General features: G+C 49.3%; 1 protein-coding gene across 13 annotated transcripts in view; it reads right to left on the bottom strand.

Moving 5' to 3' along the window:
- Positions 1-2,391: 2,391 nt before the first annotated feature.
- MAP4 (microtubule associated protein 4) overlaps positions 2,392-22,012 on the bottom strand; it is a 139,131-nt gene continuing 119,510 nt past the window's right edge. For 8 of the 13 annotated variants that reach the window (XM_068673140.1, XM_068673130.1, XM_068673133.1 and 5 more), the window contains 8 exons: positions 21,038-21,215; positions 17,474-17,533; positions 16,995-17,314; positions 14,661-14,789; positions 12,920-13,012; positions 8,306-8,387; positions 6,698-6,810; positions 2,392-4,404 (listed from right to left, as the gene is read on the bottom strand). In XM_068673140.1, the coding sequence (XP_068529241.1) occupies positions 4,195-4,404; positions 6,698-6,810; positions 8,306-8,387; positions 12,920-13,012; positions 14,661-14,789; positions 16,995-17,314; positions 17,474-17,533; positions 21,038-21,215 (1,185 nt within the window). In that variant the 3' untranslated portion in view covers positions 2,392-4,194. Of the gene's footprint in view, positions 4,405-4,503; positions 4,525-4,717; positions 4,896-6,697; positions 6,811-8,305; positions 8,388-12,919; positions 13,013-14,660; positions 14,790-16,994; positions 17,315-17,473; positions 17,534-21,037; positions 21,216-22,012 lie in introns of all 13 variants that reach the window. The other 5 variants (XM_068673135.1, XM_068673136.1, XM_068673134.1 and 2 more) reach the window with 5 other exon arrangements.

Genomic DNA, 22,012 nt, shown 5'->3' with positions numbered 1-22,012 from the left:
AGCGAGACTCGTGCGAGGGGGGGATTTCAAAGGCGACTGCTGACTCTAAGCAGGACGCGGGTGGTGAGGAGGAAGAAGCCACAGAGCCTGCCTTCCACTGCTCCCCCCGCTGCCGCGGGGCCCTGCCCACCCCTCAGCGCCCAGGCCCAGAGGCTGCGAACACCGAGCTGCTGCCGAGAAATTCTGCCCACACATCACGAACACGAGAGGGGCCCAGAGCCCACGCACACACCCACGCGGGGACAACAGCGGGGTCAGCATAGAAAAACTACATTCAGTTTGCGGTCAGGGCGCCGACCTGTGAGGGGAGGCCGCGCGCTGGGCGCAGCAGCAAAGTGGCTGCGGCTCCCGTCCTCCTGCTCCTGTGGCCTCAAGCCTGCACGCTCGGTTCCGTGAATGTATTTTTACAGTATAAAAAGCCCCAAAGTAACTGCACATGCCACTGATATGCAGGGGGACCCCCTCCAGGTGCCAGCAGCCGAGCAGCCCCTGCCTGGTTGCGCATCGCTTCTGCAGCTCAGCCGCCTCCAAGACAACTTGTGCCATGTCCAAGCGCTTTGGACAAAGCTTTGCTGCGCACCCTGCCCCAACGCGAGGTGGGAGCCAGCTCCAGCACACCCTGCGGCACCTGAGCCCACCGTGCCTGGCTTCTCCCAGCTGGGCTCATCGGAGCCAAGCGGCTGCTCTGCACCCTCGAGCCCATCCTTCCCTCCCTGCCTTTCCCCAGAGCACAAAGCACACCACGCACAGCTGCAGAGAAAGCCAGGACCCACCCGAGGCATCTCAGGCCAGGGACATCTACAGGCAAATTGCATCTAAGTCAGACCACAACTTATTTTTTTCTTCCCCAAGAGCATTTGCTACCTCTAGCCCTTGATCAAGCTGGTGGCAAACACAGCTCCTTCCCCTGCTGTGCCCAGCCAGCAGCTTCTCCGCAGCCCTCATTTAAGGTCTCAGCGACAACCAGCTCACTCCCATCTCTCCAGATAGGAAACTGAAGTCATTTCACCACACACCGATCTCTTCCCAGGCTAGCCATATGTACAGCCATTTCCTTAAAACAAAATTTAAAACAAAAACATTGAAACCGAAGCCGTCTTAGAAAAAAAAAAAACAACAAAACAAAACAACAACAACACACCAAGCTAATGTATCTGGACTTTAGTTTGTCAGCTAAACACAGGCACAACAAGTGTTAGAGAAAGTGGCACAGAGGCACGGGGCCGTCGGTTCGCAGCCGCCCGGGAGGTGCTGGGGGGGGGCTGAGCAGCCTGAACGCCTCCGCACCCCCGCGGGGCCCTGAGCCGAGCAGCCGGACACACAAAGCAACGCAGCGGGGAGAAGGTGCCATTGCTGTCCCTTTGCAAGGTGTGCGGGTTTTGCTTGCTTTTTTTTTTTTTTGCAGTCCCAGGAGATAAAGTGCAATGTTGCCACTCGCCTTCCTACCGCCGCACCTGAACTAAGACCAGGACAAAGCCGCGGGCAGCTGGGAGCCACCTGAGCTTCACCTCGCTCGCCCAGGGCAGCGCGGCAAGGGGGGGAGGCAGCGTTTTGGTGCCCACCTCGGCTCTGGTTGCCCAAGGCCACCGCCACGCTTTGCGTCCCCTCCTGGCGCACGCGGCTCTGCCCGGCCCCTGCCTGCACCAGCCCCGAGCACGCCTGTGCCCGTTATTGCTTCAGGAAGAAAAGTCCGCGCCTTTCCCTGCGGAGGGCATGAGCCTGCTCTCCCGAGTCCCTCTCCGTCAAACTTCGCCTCGTTTCAAGCGCTGGAACGCCAACCAACCATCACCAGATCGACAAGCTCTAGCTGGTGTTCAGAATTTAGCAATAAGAGAAAGAAGGAAGCATCAGCGAAGGGGCAGTGATATATACCGGGGGCTGCATGCGGGTGACCGGGTGGGCGGAGGCCACGGGAGCAGCTGGAGGGTTTCAGGCTCGGCGCGCTCGGGGAACGCTCGCCAGGCAGCAGGTTTCCACCCCAGCCCCGTAATGGGGCCAAAACCCCTGCAGCCGGCGGCGTTAACCCACGGGCGGGGGCTCCCCGGGCACCTCCAGCTTTTCTCTCCGCGGGACAGGGGGAGCAGGAGGGTCCCCGGGGTGTCGGTGCCGGCTCCTCGAGCCGGGTGCCTGGAGCGGTGGTGGACACGGGGCACCACACGGCACCGCACGGCTGCGGCGTTCCCCGGCCTTGGGATTCGAGGGTTGTGGCATGGAGGGGAGAGGAGAGGAGAGGGGGTGGTGGTGGAGGTGATGAGGAGGAGGAGGGGAGGAGGAAGGGAAGCAGTGGGAGTTTTCTGGGGTATATATAACCGCCCCTTTCAGGTGCAAATCTGCATTGCTTATTTCAATTTGTATTCAGAGGAAAAAGCACTTATGAAACTAGCAGACGACTTTGATGCAAACTAGTACATTTTAATGCCATTTTATTAGAAATCATGCAAACTTTAATATAAAAAATACAAGTGCAATAAGAATCTTTGTGTGTAAATACAGATTCCGGGTTATCGTGTCATTGTCGGCTTTCCCAAAGAAATATTCCCACAAGCATGAGAAGCTGCAGGCTTCCCTCTGTCCCCTCCTTTGATCAGCTCCCCCCTTAGCACACGCCTGGTTCAGTTGACTTTGATCCCAGTGTTTTGTTACTCCGCCCTTTTTTTTTTTTTTTTTTTTTGCTTTAAATTAGTTTGACGACCCAAGAACACTTCTTTCTTTTTTTTTCTTTTTTTTTATTTACATTTCTCCTTTTTTTTTTTTTTTTTTTTTTTTAGTGTCATTTGCAACATCAAACGAGGAGCTCAAGAGCCTCAAAGAGTCAACGTCTAAGCAATCCCCTCCCGAGTCAGAGCTGCAGCTCCCTGGCACTACAAACCTGCCGGCCCCAGCGGGGCGCTGCCCCCCCCCCATCTCCAGCCCTCCGCAGACGTCCCGCGACCCCCTCCTCGTGCCCCGGGCGCAGGGTGGCCGCCCCGTCCTCCCCGCGGCCCCCGCCAGCGCCGTTCAGCCTGACGGCGTGGTTCCCCACCCGTCGGCCCCGGTTAAAACGCCACACGCACCACACAACTTGCTTGCCTCAGAACTCCCGGCCTGCGTTAAACCTGCAACTCCACCGCCAAAGCAGCCTCCTGCCCTTCCTCCAGACCTCGGGCCCCGGCTGGAAAAACAGCCAGGGCTTTGGCTGTGCGAGTTAATAAATAAACAAACCGTCTTCGCCTTGCTAAGCCACAGAAGGTGCTACGGCATCCTCTAGGGCTGGTGGTTTGGCCCTACAGGAGGTTTTTTTTTTGTTTTTTTTTTTTTTTACGAGCATCGATTCAACTCGTTGCAGTCAACACAGGCTTCATCTGATCGGTTACAGCAAGGAGTTTTCCTTTAACACATTCTTGTGCCTTTCATTTCAGACATGGCTTAATCCCATGAATTTTGCTCCATCGTTTTTAAAATATTAAAAAAAACAACAACAAAAAGTTACAATTGCTGGATATGTCAATAAGAAGCCAGCACTGCAGCAGCGGTTAATGTCTCTACTCTCCTACGGTTAGGAAAAGAAGGAAAAGAGAAAAGGAAACTTAGCATGGGTTGGTAGCACGATAAATCATCAACACATTGTCACAAAGAATAAAAGGCTAAAGTCAACAGTTAAAACAGCCTAACGTGTGTGTATAATATATATCATCATCAAACAGGGTCAGCAGAAACTGAAGCAGCAAGGAGGAAAAGTTTTTTGTTTTTTTTTTTCTTAAAAAGAAAGAAAGATCACAGCTTATCCCTGTTAACTCTGGCCTGGCTTCAGCCACCAGCAGCGTGGGCGCGCTTCTCCCCGAACCTCCCGCTCGCCAGCCCCGGACAGCGGCCGTGGGCTGGAAGTCGCTGGGTGCCGACCCCGAAACACGGCCACCACTCCCTCTAGGGTCCTCCTAAAAGCCAAAGGGATGAGGCGAGGAGAGGGAGCGAAGCCCTTCCCAGCCCCAAAAGGGCCCCCAAAGGCTGCCACGCTCGGGCAAGGGGGTGCGCGGCCAGGACGCCCCCGTGCCCACGGCCGCCCAGATGGCGCCGAGCCGAGAGGCAGCGCCGCCGAAAGGGACGCGAGCCCTGCTAAACGCTGTCCCCTTCCCACCTGAAGCCAGACGCCGGGTTAAGAGAGCCAAGCTGCGTTATTGGGGGGGGGAGAGCGAGGGAGACGGGGCGGGGAGGGGGTCACAAGCCTTGCTGAGAAAGCGCTGCAAGGGGAGCTGGCTGTTGCAGCGGTGACAAGGAGGCGACCGAGCCCAGGCTCTCGCTGACGGATGTGCTACGCCAGGGGGAGGTGCTGCTGGAAAGGTTTTGGGGTTTGGAGACGACGATTTCCGCTCCGTGGTCTGTTCGAGCCTTGGCCTTCTCACGGAACGTCAGCTTGTGAGATTCAATCTGCAGCGACACAAGGGCAGGTGAGAAGGGGAAGGGTCGGGAGAAGGAGAAGAGGAGGAGAGGAGGGGGAAGGGACAGGAGGGGAACGGAAGACGATACCAGAATGTCATCATTAGATGCCTGGAAGATAAAAGGCAATTTTCTTCATTAAAAAAAAAGGCAAGAACCCTGCAGACATCGCTACAAAAACAGTTCAAAACTTTTCAGCTTACAGCGGTGGGACCGGTGCTCACGGGCGGCTGCTCTGCCCCTGCTGCAGTGCTCTCCCCGTCCCACCCGGCAGAGTGCGTAGAGAGAAGGCGCAGGCACTTACTTGTTTCTTGTATCTGAGTCTCGAAGCTCTGAATTTCCCTTTGGTCACCCCCGCTCAGGGCAGTGGGCACTGCCGGCCCTACGCCATTCTCCCGCATCTCACTGCCTGCCGGGGCCGCCGGCACCTCTCCGTTCTGAGGGGCTGGCGGGAGCTGCCCTGGCTCCGCGCTCCCCTCAGCCTACAAGGAGACAACACGGGGTGGGGAGGACGACAGGACGAGTCAATCGAAAACGGGGCTGGGGGGTGGGAAACGCGGCTCCCCCGAGCCCCCTCTGCCCTCCCCAGCTGCCGAGACGCGCGCAGGGACCGGGGTTTTTTGGGGGGAGGCAGCGGCCCCCTCGGTTCCCCCGAAAGTCACCGTCCTGGCCGGCTCCCAGCGTCCCAGCACCCACGTCCCGGTGGCACCGAGCTGCCCCTGCCAGCTCGTCCTGGTGTGGGCACCGTGGGGGTAGGAGCTCAGCCCCCGTAACGCTTGGGTGAGGGAGGAGGAGAGACAGAGGCAGGGCAGGTAACAGGGCAGCGAGCTATGGGGTGGAGAGCAAGCAGGTGGGTTGAGCAGAGCCCAGTGAAGCAGAATGCTTTGTGTGGATGTGTTTATGCAGCAAACCCTAAAGATATGTGGATCCTAAATCTGTACGAGGATGCTGGACCCTCGAGGACCTGCGCTGGCTGAGGGCTGTGGGGTGCAGTGGGGAAATGCTTTGGTGTCTGCATCAACAGAAAGAAATGGGTGAGAGTGCCACGGACAGACTCTGCACCCGTGGAGACAGCAGGAAAACTCTGAAGATGAAAGATTTTAGCAGGTTCACAACAACCCTCCTTAAAGCAGAGAGCAGCAGCACGTGGCCCGCAGCCTGCAGCACGCCGAGCAGCCAGGATTCAGCACAGAAAGCTCCCCGGCCCTACTAACACACCGGGTACCCTACAGCTACCTCCAGCTCTTCACTAAGCCCAGGCTGAATTTTACATAAAGGGTTGGAGAGTCCCACAGTGTCCCCAAACACCCTGGCAGCCCCTTGAGGTGGGGACGGCTGAGCACGAACTAAATATCCTTGTGATTTCTGCTGCCCTTCAGGCCAGGGATTATTTATTTCTTCCAAGTGCAGGCAGCGTTTAACACAACGGCTCAAGCCAGCCGAGCCCCAGGCCCTGCCGTGACACAAAAATGCTGGAACAAAGCCACGGGGGCAGCCGAGGGCAGCCGGTGGGTAGGGGGAGGTTCTGCACCTCCGCCTGGTGCTCCTGCTGGGGGCACAGAGTCCCGTTTGTGACGCTGGAGCACGGGATTGGTTTTGCTGCTGCTAGGGCCACCAGGCAATTCGGAAGCGGCAGTGTTTCGCAGAAAAGCCCCAGCACAAGCGAGTGTAATAAGGGGGAATTGCCCTCCCCGAAGAGCAGATGTCTCCTTGCTGCAGCGAGACCTACAATCTGCAGAGCTGAGGCTGGGGGGCAGCTGGAGTTAGGCGGGGAGAAGCAGTGAATCACACTGATAATAACACACGAGCCTTTCTTGCCCTCCTACAAAGGGCCTTCGGGCTGGGCTGCGGCGCAGAATCCGGCTGAGAAGTGCTCCCGAGAGCTGCAAGGTGCCATTTCCCAGCATTTCCCAGCCTCAAATTCATCAGCTTTACTGGGGGGAAGAGGGAAGGGAGGGGGAAGAGGTCCCAGCAGGCCACATGCAGCAGCTCCGACAGGCTTACAGAGCAATCCCTGCTCTCGGGTTCTTAGAGGAAGGATGCAAGTGCACGGGGGCAGTTCGAGCCCTGCAGGAAACCCATTCAGGCAGGCTGCTGAGTGGGCTCACAGCTCTCTGCTTTTCAGTTCATACTTACTCCTGGGGTTGACAAAACAGAGGCCACAGCAATAAATAGATGGCTGTAAAAGGCTGGGGGTGGAGAGGCTGGGCTGCATGAACAGCAGGACAAGGAGAAGAACCAAATTTCAACCCTACCCTGCTGTGCCAGAGCTGGCTGCACCCACCTTCACTGTTCCTCCTGCTGGCAAGTGTCCCACGTTGTCCAGAGAACCCACTTTGGCCTGGGCCTTCTCCTTGAAGTTCAGCTTCTGGTTCTCAATTTTGACGTCTCCTCCCCCTAGAACAAGATTGCGTAGGGCTGAGTTTATCAACACCTCCAGAAGTCCCACTTCAGATCTGTTTTAAAAACTGGCGAGACCCAGGTTGGCAATTTCCACCCATGCAGGCACACAGGGCTGCAGGGCAAAGCCCTGGAGGTGCCGTCAGGTGGGGACAGCCTCACGTCCTACAAGTTACCCACTGTCTGCATCCCGTGCCAAGGCTGCCATCAGCTCAGCCCATCTGTGAAGTCCCTGGTGCTGGGAGATTTCTACCCCTTTTTCTTCACTGTGTGCCTTTGCTCACGATTCCCACTCCTACTCCATCACCAGCAGTTGCTCGGCTGCCTGGTCTGACAGCTCCCTCCGCGACACACAAACCCTCGTGTCACTGCCTGCCTGCGCTCAGGGGATGGCAGGGAGAAGCTCGGGAAATGGAGAGAGGCCTCGGGTTCAGGAGAACCTGAAGGTCAGTAAAACAACCAGCAAGAATTCCCTGGGTTTAGTGCTGCAGTTCCTGTTAATAAACTAATAAGGTGCATAAAATCTGTATTCCAGTGGATTTCTCAGAAAACCATTGAAATATTCCTGAGCACAATTCGCTTCCCAGTGCCATCATTAAACACCCAGCAGCTTTGCCTGGCCAGTTGTGAAAGCCAACGGATTTGGTTCAACAAGGTCAGTTAAAACATTTGACAACAGAGGGTTCTGGACGGGTTCCTCTGCTTTAATCAGCCCTGGACAAGAGCGGTCATTGTTGCAGGGAGCTTGTTACTGCAGAGCGCTGAGCACACAGAGGTCATGCTGGTGGCACCACGGTCTCAAACGGGAGCGTTTCGAGGCGTTGAACTCGTGCGAGGAGCTTTCAACCTACGGGGCTGCAAAAAGGGTGCAGGGAACTCCCAGGAGCAGACAAGGACAGGGCTGTGGGAATTGGTTGCAGCTTTGGGCAGTGAACTTTGTCCCCTGCACACCAATTTTTGGTTGCCGTGCAGATAGCTGTCCTCAGATATGGACAAACCTGCAAAAGTCACTACGCTGGCCGTGCTTTGGGATGCCACAAAGGCACAGCTCAAACAACCTGCTACAGCCACGGAACCCTAAACTCAAGACTTGCTGGCATACCAGCTGAGTGGGAAGCTGCTCATGGGTTGTTTAGGAAACCTGGGACTCACAGGGGAGCAACTGCTGGGTTCTCAGTGGGGAACAAACAATTCCTGCACACCCATCCCATAATATGTCGTTAGAGAGCCAAAAGTGTTGTCTATCAGACAGGAGATGCTACAGAACTAAAGGCTAAACGTCCCTCGTATCTGCCTTGAAGGTCTGGAGGGAAGTTACTGCATCCCTCCGTGGCACCTTGGTCCCCAAAGCCTCTGGGAGCACGAACAAAGCTCTCTCACTCCTCAAGCAGTCGTGCTAAGTATCTGCTTTGTCAAATGGGGTGGAAAGAGAACGAAGTCAAAGACTTGCAGCTTCTGCAGATAAATCATGAGGAAATGGTAAATTTTCTACCTGGCTTATGCTTGATGTTTGCTTTCGAGCCACACTTGGAGGACACTTTGGAAAGGTCAACTTTCTTGTTCTGGATCTGCACCTAAAAGACAAAAAGAAACAGCTCAGCACAAAGAAGCATTTCCTGGGAATCTGGAGGCCAAGGCAGCATCTCATACCTCAAGTCAGGCTTAAAGAACCTGCACCCCTTCTCCACTGGATGGTTTTTCCTTACCCATTGCCCAGCCAGTGCACAGAAGGCCTTAGCACTACTAAATGCCTGGACCAGCCACAAGTGGTTAATGTGAGCAGCCTTAAACCGAGACCAGATAAAAGCTAACAAAGGACCAGCAACCAGAAGCAACTCTTGAGCTGATGGGTATGGCCACGGAACCAAAAACACCGGCAGAGGGACCAAAAAAAAAAGCCAGTTTCATTGCCATGAGCCCCAGACTTTCTGCTCGTGGCCTGGGCAGCTTCAGAGTCACCAGGACATCCATCCATCCATCCATCCATCCATCCATCCATCCATCCATCCATCCATCCATCCATCCATCCATCCCCTCATGGCCACCCTTGCTGTAGGGCCAGAAACGTGTCACCAGCTTTTTTTTTCCCCTACCATTTTCAACCTGTCTGTTCCCAGCCTCCTCACTGCGCTCTTCCCTCCCTGCCAAGGACAGGACACCAGGTAGGATCATCGTGCCCTGGTGGAACAAATGGCTTGAAGAAGGACCAAATGTCTCTCTCCTAGTACTGTTTCCTTTAATCTCCTTGTACCAGTGACCAATATCAACGTGGAAAGCCTCCCACGAAAACAACACAGGGTGATGCACTCAAGAAATCACAACACGTTCATGACTCGGTAAGTGATCTTCTTCCAAGTCAACAATGAGCCAAATGTCACAGCATGGTGCGTCAGGACTGGCTTCAATTTGGGGAGAAGTGTCTTCTCTGAGGTAGGACAAAGCTGAAGTCAAAATGTCTCAGATTTGATGTCTTTTTGCTCTAAAAATATTTCGTCTCTGACCCCTGGATCTTCTAAACACTACGTGAATTGTAGAGCCCCACTTCTGACATCTTGCAAACTCTCCTGCAGCTCCAGGTGGATGTAAGATTCCTCTGTTCTGGAATTAACCTCTGCATAACTCCTTCTAAATCTCTCATTTCATACAGTCGTAGGATAATTTAACTGGAGGAAACCTCTGGAGCTCATCTGGTCCAGTGAAAAGTGGTGAAATGCCAGGTGGAAATGTCTAGCATCAAACTTTCAGTGGGAAAAATCCACAGGCATTTTGTGTGTGGGTGTCTTTTTTATTTTATTTTATTTTATTTTATTTTATTTTATTTTATTTTATTTTATTTTATTTTATTTTATTTTATTTTATTTTATTTTATTTTATTTTATTTTATTTTATTTTATTTTATTTTATTTTTTTATGTTTTTTGTAGTAATGTTAAAAGGATGTAACCTTTCCATCCATGTCATCAACCACCAGCTGGCACCCGTGTGCACAAGCAGTTCTGCCACAAATTGTTTTTCGGAGAAAATTAGAAAGAAGAACAAGAATTTGTTCACTTATAAATTACTCTGAAGGTTTTTTGAAAACTGCCACGATAATTTGTAGCACATCGTTCTCAGGAAGCATGAATCCTCTATTACTTGTGAGGAGGGATGAGTCAAAGCCATGCTGCCTTGTTTGCTCAGCACGGTTCAGCTTCCTGCTATGTCCTTCCCTGTATCTTGTACCCTGACTCAGAGACACCAGACGCTCCAAAAACATGAAATCACGGCCTCTGAATTTCATTTTTTTAGTGGCTGCTACTGAAGTTACTGAAGCTTTTATAATGTGAGTATTTGTTTGCTTGGAACTGGACTCTATTTCATAAAAATTCCTTTTTTAAAATAATGTTTATCATCAGCAAGGGTAGACTTACCCAGTTATGAGTATTCATGATTTCACCCAGGGATCCAAACAATTATACCTAAATGGAAGTGTATTTCTTGTAAGATTTCTGATGTGAGTTGTTTTCAGCTTGCAGTGGGAGATGAGATAAATGGCTGGGCTTGCATTTGTGGAGCCAAATGCTCAGACCCTGGTGCCAAGTAAATCCTAGACCTCAAAGCTTGATCCAGAGGTTTTCAGAAGAAGTTTTATGTCTTTTTTTACAGCCATAAAAACCTCACCTTGTTTTACATTTTGTATCGTATCTCTGACCACTTCCCGATCCATCTGAGCAGGTAAAGCCAAAGGGTAGAGAAGCCATAAATTCCAAATCACCTTGTTGAATTTTCAACAATACGTATGCTATGTGCACTTTGGAAAATTTGTGTCTTTACTGTTGTTTTCTTTAAAATGAGAGCAGAAAAATACAGAAGCACAACAAAAGCTTTTGCCCAGGAAATTTGTCTGTCTTTGTGCCATGGCATTTCTGTGAAATGTAACAGAAATATGAAGGGTATTTACTACTTTTGAACGTGGCTTCTTGGGTATCTTGGAGGGGAGAAGTTATTTCTGGGGGCTTCCTTCCTTGCGGAGCCTCAAAAGCCACCTGGGCATGGTGCTGGGCACCCTGGAGCAGGGCTTGGGCCAGAGGGACCCAGAGGTGCCTCCAACCATAATGCCTGATAGGAACAACTCCACTGAGGTAGGCTGTCAACCACTTCTACCAGAGCAACCCTAAAGCTGAACCATAATGTGCTACGAACCACACCTCTTGTCCAGAGGATCCTACAAGCTTTTACTGAAGCCACAGACCATGGACTTTCCAGACATCCCCATCAGCAGTGTGGTTTGGGAATTGAGCATCAGGAAATCTTCCATCAGAAGTGATCATCGTAATTATTTGAACAAAAAAAAAAACCATCTCGGAAGAGGACACTGCTATTACAGTGCCCCAGAGTGAGTGGATATAAAAATGAGTGGGAGGAAAAACTTTTGTAGGAAGCCAGACTGGCCTCTCTGTGCCTCTTCTACTCACATTGGTACTGCCTGGGCTGGCTCTGGGGGCGTTGGATGGCTGGGAACAACTACCTGAGGCTGGCTTTGGGACATGTGGAACCTGGAAAGAATAAGCACTTTATTCTCCAAGTAAAAACCTTAAGTAAGGAGAAAAACTGTAGTGGTAAAAGAGGAGCGTGGTCGAGAAAAAGAAAGTGGGCACACACGTGTCCTCTGGAGGTGAAAACACTCCAAGGACAGAAGAGCAAAACGTAAAGAAGAAAGCACAGGTCTGGTGATTTTTTAGAAGAAAGAGTTCCTCAGTGTAGTTATCTAGCAAGAAAAATATCCTCCACATTCAAGCACATCTCTGTTGGCCCCAGAAAAGGAAGCACATGTAAGATCTATGAAGTAAGAGTGGCAACAGAAGAGTGCTTTATAAAATACAGCTCCTCTGAGTGCACAAATGGGAGCAGCAGAAACATGCTTAACTGAAAAACAGCACTACGAGGGCACCTAATTCACACAGTGGTCTCAACATCAGGTTTTCTTCCTATTTTGCAAAGCAGAGAATTTTCCTGTGTGAGTTTTTCTATGGGAAAGCTCCACACACACATGCGTGCGCTCCCATAAATACTGGGCACGTCACTGAAATACCAAATAATACTAAATAATACTAAATAGGAACGGCAAATCCCACTGGTGAGAATCAGCAAGCTGAAAAGCAAGGAAGGCAGAGACGTGCCCAAGGTTTAAGGAAGGACTGGTCACGTAGGGTAAAGATTGAGCCAGCTAGACGTACACACATAGGTTTGCCAGGAAAAGTGGCCCCAGCAGCTTGCAGCAGTCAGGACCTACGGAGTGTCTTTCTGAAACCATCCAGCCTTTGTATTTCTGCACGCTAACGCTGGTAGAAGCAGGCCAGAGCAGATTTGGGAAGTTATCACAGGCTGTGTCCGCAAGGAAACGCCCGCCAAACTACCACCGCTGTTTTCCAGCCCTTGAGGATTTAGACAGTGCTTTTTTTTTGGCCAGACACTTTCAGGCTATAATAAGCCAAACCAAGGACACAGACAGAAGATTAGCCTTCCATTTAACGAGCTCAGCTCTGTTGCCAGAGATACCAGCAGCCTTTAAATTTAGAAGTTAATCACAGCTCCATGATTAAGTCCCAGTCTTTTCTTCCTCCTTTTTTTTTTTGAAGTCTCCCTTCTTGCAAAGCACGAAGCAAAATTAATCTGAGTCAGATTAATTTTACTTACTCGCTCTACTAGCCAGTGAAGAGCAATAGGCAATTCCAGGCCACGATTCATTTCGGCTACAACCAGACATCAAAAGCAGGTCAGGGACTGATGAGGTGCCTCCATTGACTACAGAGGGAATCCACAGCGAGCTAACTCCTGGGGTCAGCAATGTGCACAGCCCACATTTGCTCAATTAATACCACGGAAACCATGCGAGAAATAGGTCAGGAGCATTCGTGCTGCTGTGCACCAGGACCCACACACCCGTGTATTCAACCTAGCAGCCCAAGGGGGGAAAAAAAATCGCCAGCCTACTTTATTTCCAGAAGCCCTGAAGCTCTGCCGTACCTTTCTGCCCCAAACAGGGCTTTCTATGGACTGACTGACACAAAACATGGTACGAGAGAAGGAGTTAGTAGAAAGACAGCTTGCCCAGAGCCCATACTTACATTCCCACCTCCAGGGACATGCTTAATATTGTCCTTGGAACCACACTTGGACTGAACATGGCTGTAGTTCGCTTTTTTGGAGACTATCTGGACCTAGAATGTTACAGAATGGAAAACAACACAAGGGAAGAGGACTGGTTAGAGTTGTCATACGGCAGGCTGGAGAGGATGCTCTAACACGGTGGGTAAACGAGGAGTTGTGTTAAGCTCAGTCCGACTTTAGTGTTAGGTGTGAAAAGCAACTGAGGAGGAGAGTGAGAAAAAAAAGGGGAGCGAAACGAGAGGCTGCACAGACGGTGTTAGTGCGAGAGCAGAAGCGCTGCCACCACTGCCCGGGTGCTGGGGGGCAGCACCGGGGGCTGCCTGCCACGAGCTGGGTCCTCACCAGCCCCGCACGAGGCTTCCTGGGAGGGAGCTGGCTGGTGAGAGCTGCCCCGAGCACGTGGAGGCACAAATCCGAGCGGCGAGAAGCAGCTCAGCCGCCTCGGTCCTCCACGGATGGAAAACACGGGGCTGCTGCTTCCAGCGGAGCTCGGAGCTGGTGAGGGGCTGCACTGTGCTCACTTCTGGTCCGTGTCTGCACTGAATTCATTTCTGGTGTCTGCACTGTACTCATTTCTGGTCCGTGTCTTTCTGGTCCATCTGCACTGTCCTAATTTCAGGTCCGTTTTCTGCTTGCCGGGACTGACTCCAGTCCTGGGTAAGGCCTCTCAGAAGCTCTGGACAGTAAAACCCAGTCTGAGAAATAGTTTTCCAATGAAGGCTGTCAGACCTTCAGTTAAATTTTATCAGACAAGCCTGACGTTCATTAAATGGATGCAGAGTTTCTCCTTGAAGCTAAAAGGACCCTTTTTTTTTCAGAATACAACGAGAGGATGCTCAATGCTGGCTTTATTCACCGGGGTGAAGTAACTGAGTTAGAGCAACACAGGGTTAGTTACAACACGTGTTTAGTCTGGGAGTTATTGAGCAGCACAGAACGTGGCAGAAGCTGTGTCCTGGAGCATTTGCTAGGAGGAGGTGATCAATTCAGAGCACAAAAGGAACCACCAGAAGATCCTCAACTTTAGCGGGTTTCCACCAGCTACTCAGCCAGTTCTGAAAGACTGGATTCGGTACAACAGAAGTTATCAAAATGTGCTTTTTCTGTTAAATTTATGTTGGTTTACTGGCTTCCTTAGAGGCACAAATTTGACACTTCTCTAACAGGCTCTGCCTGACGAATCCTGCCCGGGACCTGTAGTACGGGCACCCCGCCTCGTCCCCCATCTGGGGCTGGGTGGCTCACACACTGCGGGGTCACGACAGAGTTACCCACCCAACGGGGACTGCCTAAGGTTCAGGTAATGGGTTTTGGTGCAGCCAGGCTGGGAACATTGCTGGGAAGACATTAGGAATACCCTCAATGTTCTGCCATCGGCGTGAAAACAAGCAGCAAAGCTCTCGGCTCGTGTTGTGTACGTAAAAGGGAAACTTCCAACTCAAAATTAAGCCCATCTACAAGGGAAGACTACGCTGAAAATGTTTTATAGCAGGCATTGAAAAGTTATCCACCGTAGTGAGCTCTGATGTGCTCAACTGGGAACATCTCAGGCTTTAGAAAGAACGGGAGAAGTGTCTGTGCAGGGAACAGGGACACTGACAGGAGAAAGCAGAAGAGTTGAAGAGGAGGGAAAGTGACTCAAAATGGAAATGTTTTTTTCCTTCGTCTCCCACAGAGAAAAGTCTGAAATAAACTCACTTTCCCATTGGGCTGTTTTGGGGCACCCTCTTTTGTTACGGTTGTTTTAGCTGTAGCCATTTTAGAGACCGCATTGGGTTCAGGCTTTCGTGCAGCAGCAGCTGATTCGGGCTTTTTCTCTACTTTCCCCTAGATGGAGACAAATGGATGATTTCAACCAGCAAAAGCAAACGTGCGGGCAGGAAAAGTACGGGAACACAAAGCCACCCCAATAAAACCAGCGGAGTGGCCAACCCAGGAGAACTTTGACGTGCTGTCGCTGTCAGCAAAGCAAATCTCACGTCCAGGAGCCAGCAGGAGGGGGAGCAGTGCTGCTCCGAAATGGGCTGGCACAGAGCAATAAATGAGACAAGTTCTCCATTTCTCCAAGAACTCGTAGGTGCCCTTCATCAGCATGCCCTTATTTCCCCTGTGGCCACACTGACCAGTCTCCAAGTGAACAAAGTGCTCAGCACGGTGTGAAAAACCTCAATCCATCCTTCAGGAGCCCAGCAGCAGCTCAGGATCACCTCCTTCACTTGGAGGGCACTGCGCAGGTCTCAGAGCACATCCACAGGTCAGCTTTCTTTGCCTTGGAGCTCCAGAGCTCAGCTGGACACAGAGGGGCTGTGCTCCCACCTCTGATTTCTCACCCCCACACCGGGGTGACTCAGGCTTTGGGATTAGCAGATGATTTATTATTTATTTTTAGCGAATCCAATGCAGGCGGACCTGACTGATTTTGCTAAACTGAAAACTGAACACAAATTTATGGGTTTTAGAAAAAATCAGCAACTAGCTGAACATCCATTTTTTTTTGGTAATTTTGGTAATAATCCATTTTTTGGTAATCTGGGTCCGAATAGGAGCAGCGGACCCTGTGTTCTGGGGGGTGAGCAGAAATCCTCCAATTCACTAACCCACCAGCAGAGCAGAAAATAAATAAAAAGCCTCAGCACTCCCTAGGTGTTCTCGTACTCTGAACACATCCAGCTTAAATAAGACTACAAAACGAGCAGTTTTCCTCAAAAGCAGGATTTACCACTCTGAAAATAACAACAAAACAACGGACAGTAAAACTGAATGTAAAAATAAATCCTCTCAAACCAACACCATAGCCCTGCAAGCTAAAAAGCTCTGCGGTCCTCCAGAACCCCAGCACGGTCTGAAATCAGGGCTCAGGCTGACACGTTCTCTTTGAGCAGATGTTAGAAGGATCTGTCAACTCCCAACGTTATATATTGCAATCTGAACTCGATTTGAAAGCGTCACTGTCCTGTTCACAGAGTGGAAGTTTTGTCTTCTAGAGCTCCGAGCGCTGAGGACCATCCTGTGATGCTGTACAGCTGAGATATCTTGAACCCTGAGGAATAATCCCATGCGTGTATCTCTGTGACATGCAGCACCACAGCCCAAGAATGCCCTTGACTTTCATGTGCCTCCGAGGAGATTAAAGCTCCCAGCATGAAATGAACTCTCCCGGCATCAGATTAAAGTTCTGTGCTGGGTTACTCATTACAGCAGACCTGCAGCAAAGGCAAGCGGGCAAATTAGTTCCACTTTGTGGAAATTAAAGCCCTTTGACTGCGCGCAAGCTGCTAATGCGTGTTGTCAGGCAGAGATGGGGTACCTGTTGGACAATACCCACTAAAGGTTTTATGGTCATGCATACCCACAACATGATGTAAACCCTCAGAAGGGGGTTACGGGCATAGCCCCAAACCTTTACCATGTACGTGGTAGATGCTCACAGTGAAAATTTAATATATCTATGTACACACCACTCCCTACAGCTCCTTCATCACTAATCTCTTCTTTTCTTGTGGCCACCAGGACTTAGCTGAGGAGCAGTAAATGTTTCCTTTTCATTTCAGCTCTAGGTCTGACAAGTTGAGCAGAGTCCCTGTTCCTACAGCTGGGAAAGGTGCTGTGGAACTCGCACCCAAACCCAGATGTCCTGCATCACAGTGCATTACTCCACCTTTTGTACCATTCACCAGACTCAATTCCTCGACTCAAAGGTGGTTTTGGAATATAAACAGTGTCTGAGCTTTCCATACCAACTCTTTCCTAGGTTGGGATGTACGACAGAAAAACAGAACCCAAAGGTTTGAATTCCTGTACGTGTGCCAGTAAACACCAGGCAGGCTTTTAAGGTGGATTCCTTCTGCACCCTACTACCAATGCTTTGTTAATGCCCTCTGCAGAAACCAAGAATCCAAAGAGGAGCTCTGCTGAGTACAAATATGAGAAGAGCAGTGAGGATACAGCCACCAAAATTAGCAAAGAGCACCCACAACGCTTAGGAGCTACAGTTTCAAGAAGCATATCGGTATCAGGTCTGAAGAAACTTACCTTTCCTCCACCAGGCTGATGTTTAATATTATCTGTTGATCCGATTTTGGAACGTACATTTTTCAGATCTGGAGCAGAAACGCTGCTGGTTGGGCGAGGAGGCTTGGAAACAGTGCTGGGTTTAGTTGGAGCCTTAGCAGTTGTTTTTTTAGCATCCGCAGTTGCAGTTGAGGTTGTAGTGGGTTTGGTTGCAGCAGGCTTGGGTTTGGGACGGCTGGCGGCTGCTCCAGGTAAACTAGGTGCGCTTGAGGTGGTGGTAGGAGTGGTGGCACTGCTTTTTACTGCATTTCCAGAAGCGCTCTTAGGGCGGGCCAAGTCTGCTACAATGATCACAGCGATAGTTAGAGGGAGGGGGGGGAAGGTGGGTCAGAGGCCATTTACACAAACGTCCTCAGCATCCTGAAGATGTACAGTGGCCTGCTTAATAAACACAGCCGCAAACAAAGGGGATTTGGATTAGATGGAAACAGCAAAATTACCTGATGGTGACTTTGCAGCGGGCTTCTTGGCATCTGCAGGTTTCGCATCAGTCTTGATAGCTGCCCAACAAAAAGCACACGGGTTAGGATCTCAGACTGAAAGCCAGTTTGCACAGATGAGAAGCCCGGGATCCTGGCACAGCTTCCCCTGGAGGTCATCACGTCCTGATGGTCCTTTTTACCCACTGTCCCTGTTTCTAACATGCTTCTTGAGAGAAAGCATCTTAAGAATGACCCACTCTCTGCGAACGCTGGGCTGAGGTCCCCATCACAGCAGCAACAGCCACTCGTGTTTTCCAGCAAAAGGATCAAAAGGATCATCGCTCGATGATGCAACACACTTGAGTGTGTTGTGTGAGTTTGCTTTTTTTTGAGTTTACATATTTTTCCTTAAAATAATTTCCCGAATCTGACAGCACTCACTCCAACATTATTTAAACTCCGACCTAATTTTATTTCTTAAAAAGCCTTTCCTTACTAAATAGCAAGAGCAGAATCACATTTGTCCATCTCTAATCCTGGCATCGTTGCCAGATCCGTTCTAACCAACGCCAATTTTCGTGCACAGAAGTTATTGCACACTGTGGTCCCTACTCTAATTATATAAAAATAAAAATCAGTCACTAAACTGCAAATGTGCCTTTGGGCAAACACCAGTGGTCATGACCTGATTACAGCCCACACAGACAGAGGACAGCCCAAACCAGGAACACATCCCCATTTCTCAAAGCAGAACGAAACCATACACAAAACTGACCAAGGAAAAATCACAGACTGGAAAATATAAACAGAACCTTACTTCGAAATGCTCTTTGATAATGAAATTGTAGTTTTTGCTATCGACGATTTGGCTAAGGTCTGCTTCATTTCAATAGCCAAATGAAAGCAACATTAAAAATAAATACCAAATGGGAAAATCGAGTAAGTTAGAGACTATGAAGGTCCCCTATCCTCTAATATTTAATTTCCATTAGCAGCCTTAGATTTTTCAATAAACTCGAGTAGCTGGCAGGGTATTTTATGAAATGCCAGTACAGAGAAGAACAAGCAAAACAGGCAGATAACCACAGGTCAGGTTAGCCTGGATCATTCCACCCAGACTTTGCTAAAAGCGTGCAGTTAAACAGCTCTGATAAGACACTAGCTAACGAGATGAAACACGTCGGAATAATTTAATCAGGCCTGAAGGATAGATAGATACATAATTAATACCAATCCCTTCCAAAAGGCCCTGTCAAACCAACCTTATCTCCCTCCCTGAGACCTCAAATTTAGCTGGGAAAGCTGACTACATGGAGAGAAGGTACGTGAAGCCAGATGGACTATGATGCTACTTGGGTACACCGAGAGAGGTGAATATTTCCCCTCGTGTCAGCGGGGAGCCAGATGCCAGAACACGATCTGTGTTATTAGCAGGTAACGTCAAAGACCTGATAAAGCTCCTGCAGAAACATCTACACCAACAAAGTGCTGTTAAACCACACAACTTCCAAACAAGCCACAATTCACACGTGTTTGTGTGCTGAGCACGACTGAATATTTGAGCGAACCACAAGAAAGGGACTCTCTTTTGACACCTGAAAAGCGAGAGCTGATGATTTCCTTCTGAAATACCACCTTTAGCCAGAAACTTTGAATCTGGCCTCATGCTGGGTTGTGAGAAACGAAGCTGTGACCAGCAGAGATCCAGTCCCCCATCACCTGCAGCTCTGCACCTCGCTGAAGCTGAATCTGCTCTGCCCAATCTGAGTTGTTGCTGTTCGGCTCGCTTTGTGGCTTCACACCCTCCCCTATCTCACGCCCTTGCTTTCTCCTCTCCCAAAAGAAGCCTCGTTTTTATTTTTTTTTAACCATTCATGACTCCCCCAAGCACTCCCAGATCCAGACAAAACTGCTCTGCCTCCTGATGGAGTTTCTCCAGCTGTCCTCAGCTCTCCATCGCCCACCCAGGGCTCTGGCTGTTCCTTGGCACTGTCCCTCCACGCTCTCGGGTGCAGAACCTCTCCCGCCGTCCATCTCAGCACTTGGAACAACTTCTCTGTGTCTCTGCATCACTGGCTCCATCTCCTTTCAAATGTCATCAGAAAACCCTTCTTTGTTCGTCTCTCCGTTTTGGAAGGAGAAATGAACTCAGCTGAACTCATTAAAATGTGTAAAGCATTCTGTGCTATGGTTTGCATAGAAGACCACACAAAATGAATTTTACAGGAATGGCCACAGGATTAGGTAAGATACGTGGCTCTTGGAAAGTGCACTGCTTCCTCTGTGCAGGGTTAATTATATTTTCCCCTGGAGCAAAAAGTGGGGGATGTCCATCTGGTCTAATATGTTTGAACACAGTTCTAACACTGTTGTTCTTTTGGGGAAGATGGGTTCCGAATTCATGCTTTGGGACTCAGAGCAAAGCAACCAGTATTCATTAGTTTTTACCCGTTTATTAGCAAATTTGGATAAAGGACTGATGAGATCCAGTCATTTGAAAAGACTTGAAAACACTTAAGTGTATTTTCATCCGAAGGTAAATCTCTCAAACTGTTAAGGTGAGTGGAAATAATGTTTTCATCAGGCTAATATTCTGCTCATGTTTCTTGCTGACTCCGTTAAACTCGTGGGAAATTCCCTCTTTGGCAGCAGTGCCCGGGATGGGACACCGCTTTTGGATGAAGCTGATGTGATTTCAGCTCCAAATTCTTCCAGCACTAATGAAGAGGAAAAAAAAACAGAATCCACGCAGAGAAAGAAGGTGAAGCTCTTTCCTCACATCTTTGTGTGGCTAAGAGATAATTAAACTAAGCAAGCACAGCATCCAAGCCCACCTAAAAGCCACCCATTTCACAACGGAGTGGGAAGTCAGACTTCAGCCAGCCCAGCACCTGAATCCTCCTGTTCTGCTTCAAGCTGTCCATGAGCTACAAACATCTTCTGAACAATTTTGACCAGGCTCGCTGACAAAACTAAAAACACAGCTTGATCCCATAAACAACCTAGGGCATCTGAAAGATAAGCCAGTATCTTCTTGCCTTTTTTTCTCTTTTTAAATCCTTCCAACATTCCATGTAGGGGATGCTACACACTTTTTTTTTTTTAGACGCATCAGTTTGAGAACTTGAAGTATCATCCTGAAGATTTGCTTTCCACAAGTTTTAATTGTTTTGAGTGATCATTTTAACTGTTACAGTAAAAAACCAAAGAGGTAATAACATCCTTAAATCAAAGGTTCAGTAATTGTATTAATTTTGAATTGCACAAAGCTGACTGGAAGCTCTGGAGAGAAAAAAAGCCTAACCCACTGTCTCCATGCTTTGGCACAAGTTCCTGTCCCATGCTGTATGAAGACAGTTAATATTTATTTTAATATAATAATACAGACAGCTATAATTAAGCCTCTGGTCACTTCTGACTAACAGGTAGGGCAGTTTACACCTCTCAGAAGAACAGGTTCACAGCAGCTACAGCTTCTCATAAGTGGTTGCATTTCCAGGTTGTAGGTTTTGAAACCTACAGCTTAGGTTTGAAAACCTGCAGCTTAGAGAGAGCTCTGAAGACAAGCAAGGGAATACTTACAGGTCGGCCTCTTCGGTGGAGAAGTAGTGGTACTTTTCGTCCCAGCAGCTGCAGTGACTGCAGATGCTGCTGTTGTCTTAGGAGCAGCAGAGGTGCTCTTGGCAGCAGTTCTAGGAGTGACAGACGATGGAGGCTTTGAAAGTGAGGTCCGCTTATCTGGGCTCTTTGCTTCTGTAACCTGAAAATGGATGGGCTGCGTTAAAGCCAGAATTTCATTGACAGGCTCTTCAAAATGTTTGCCGACAAAAAGCAAGAAATAAATCGAAATTCTTTTCTAATATAGAAGGTACAGTTGTGTAAATTCTTGAACGTGTAAGCTGGGCACTGTCGAGGCATTATAAAGCAGGAAATTAAAAGAACATAATTAAGGTATGCAAAAGTGGCTGACTATATCCAGTACTGGACACACTGAGTGTTAGAATTCATCCACACCTGCTCCAGCATTAATGCTTGGTGTCCGTTTACAGATGTGAACAAGGCAGTGATTTCCAAAACAGGTCCACTAGCAATAAAGCTGCGAGAGGGTCCTTTCCTTCATGAGCAGAAACACTTTTTAAGCTAAGCACACTCTTAAGTATTGAGATCCCGAGTTAATATGTGAAAGCAGAAGACACGAGTGATTACATCAAACAGGAATTCAGAATCATGCAAAAACTTAAATAAAACTGAAGACGCTGATATGCAGAAAAAACTGATCTGTGCCAATTTGGTTTTCTTTAAAACACTACAGGCAGTGACTTCTGCCTGCTGGGAGTTCAGCTCAAGGCAGGTTGTTTGTTCAGTGCTACCTGCCCAAGTGCCAGCATTTCCACCCAGAGGGATACTGACTGATCCAGCAAGTACAGATTTACGTCTTTGCTTTCAAATTCTTTGTTATTTTCATAACTAGTTTTTACAAGAAGCTCGATTGCAGTTATTTAAGCTTAAACGTGTAGTAAAAACACGAGCATTTGAGCATCAGCTGAAAGCTTCTGA

The sequence above is a fragment of the Anas acuta genome, chromosome 2 (genome assembly GCF_963932015.1).
Source record: "Anas acuta chromosome 2, bAnaAcu1.1, whole genome shotgun sequence".
Taxonomy (NCBI): Eukaryota; Metazoa; Chordata; class Aves; order Anseriformes; family Anatidae; genus Anas; species Anas acuta.
This window is presented reverse-complemented; position numbering and strand designations above follow the sequence as displayed.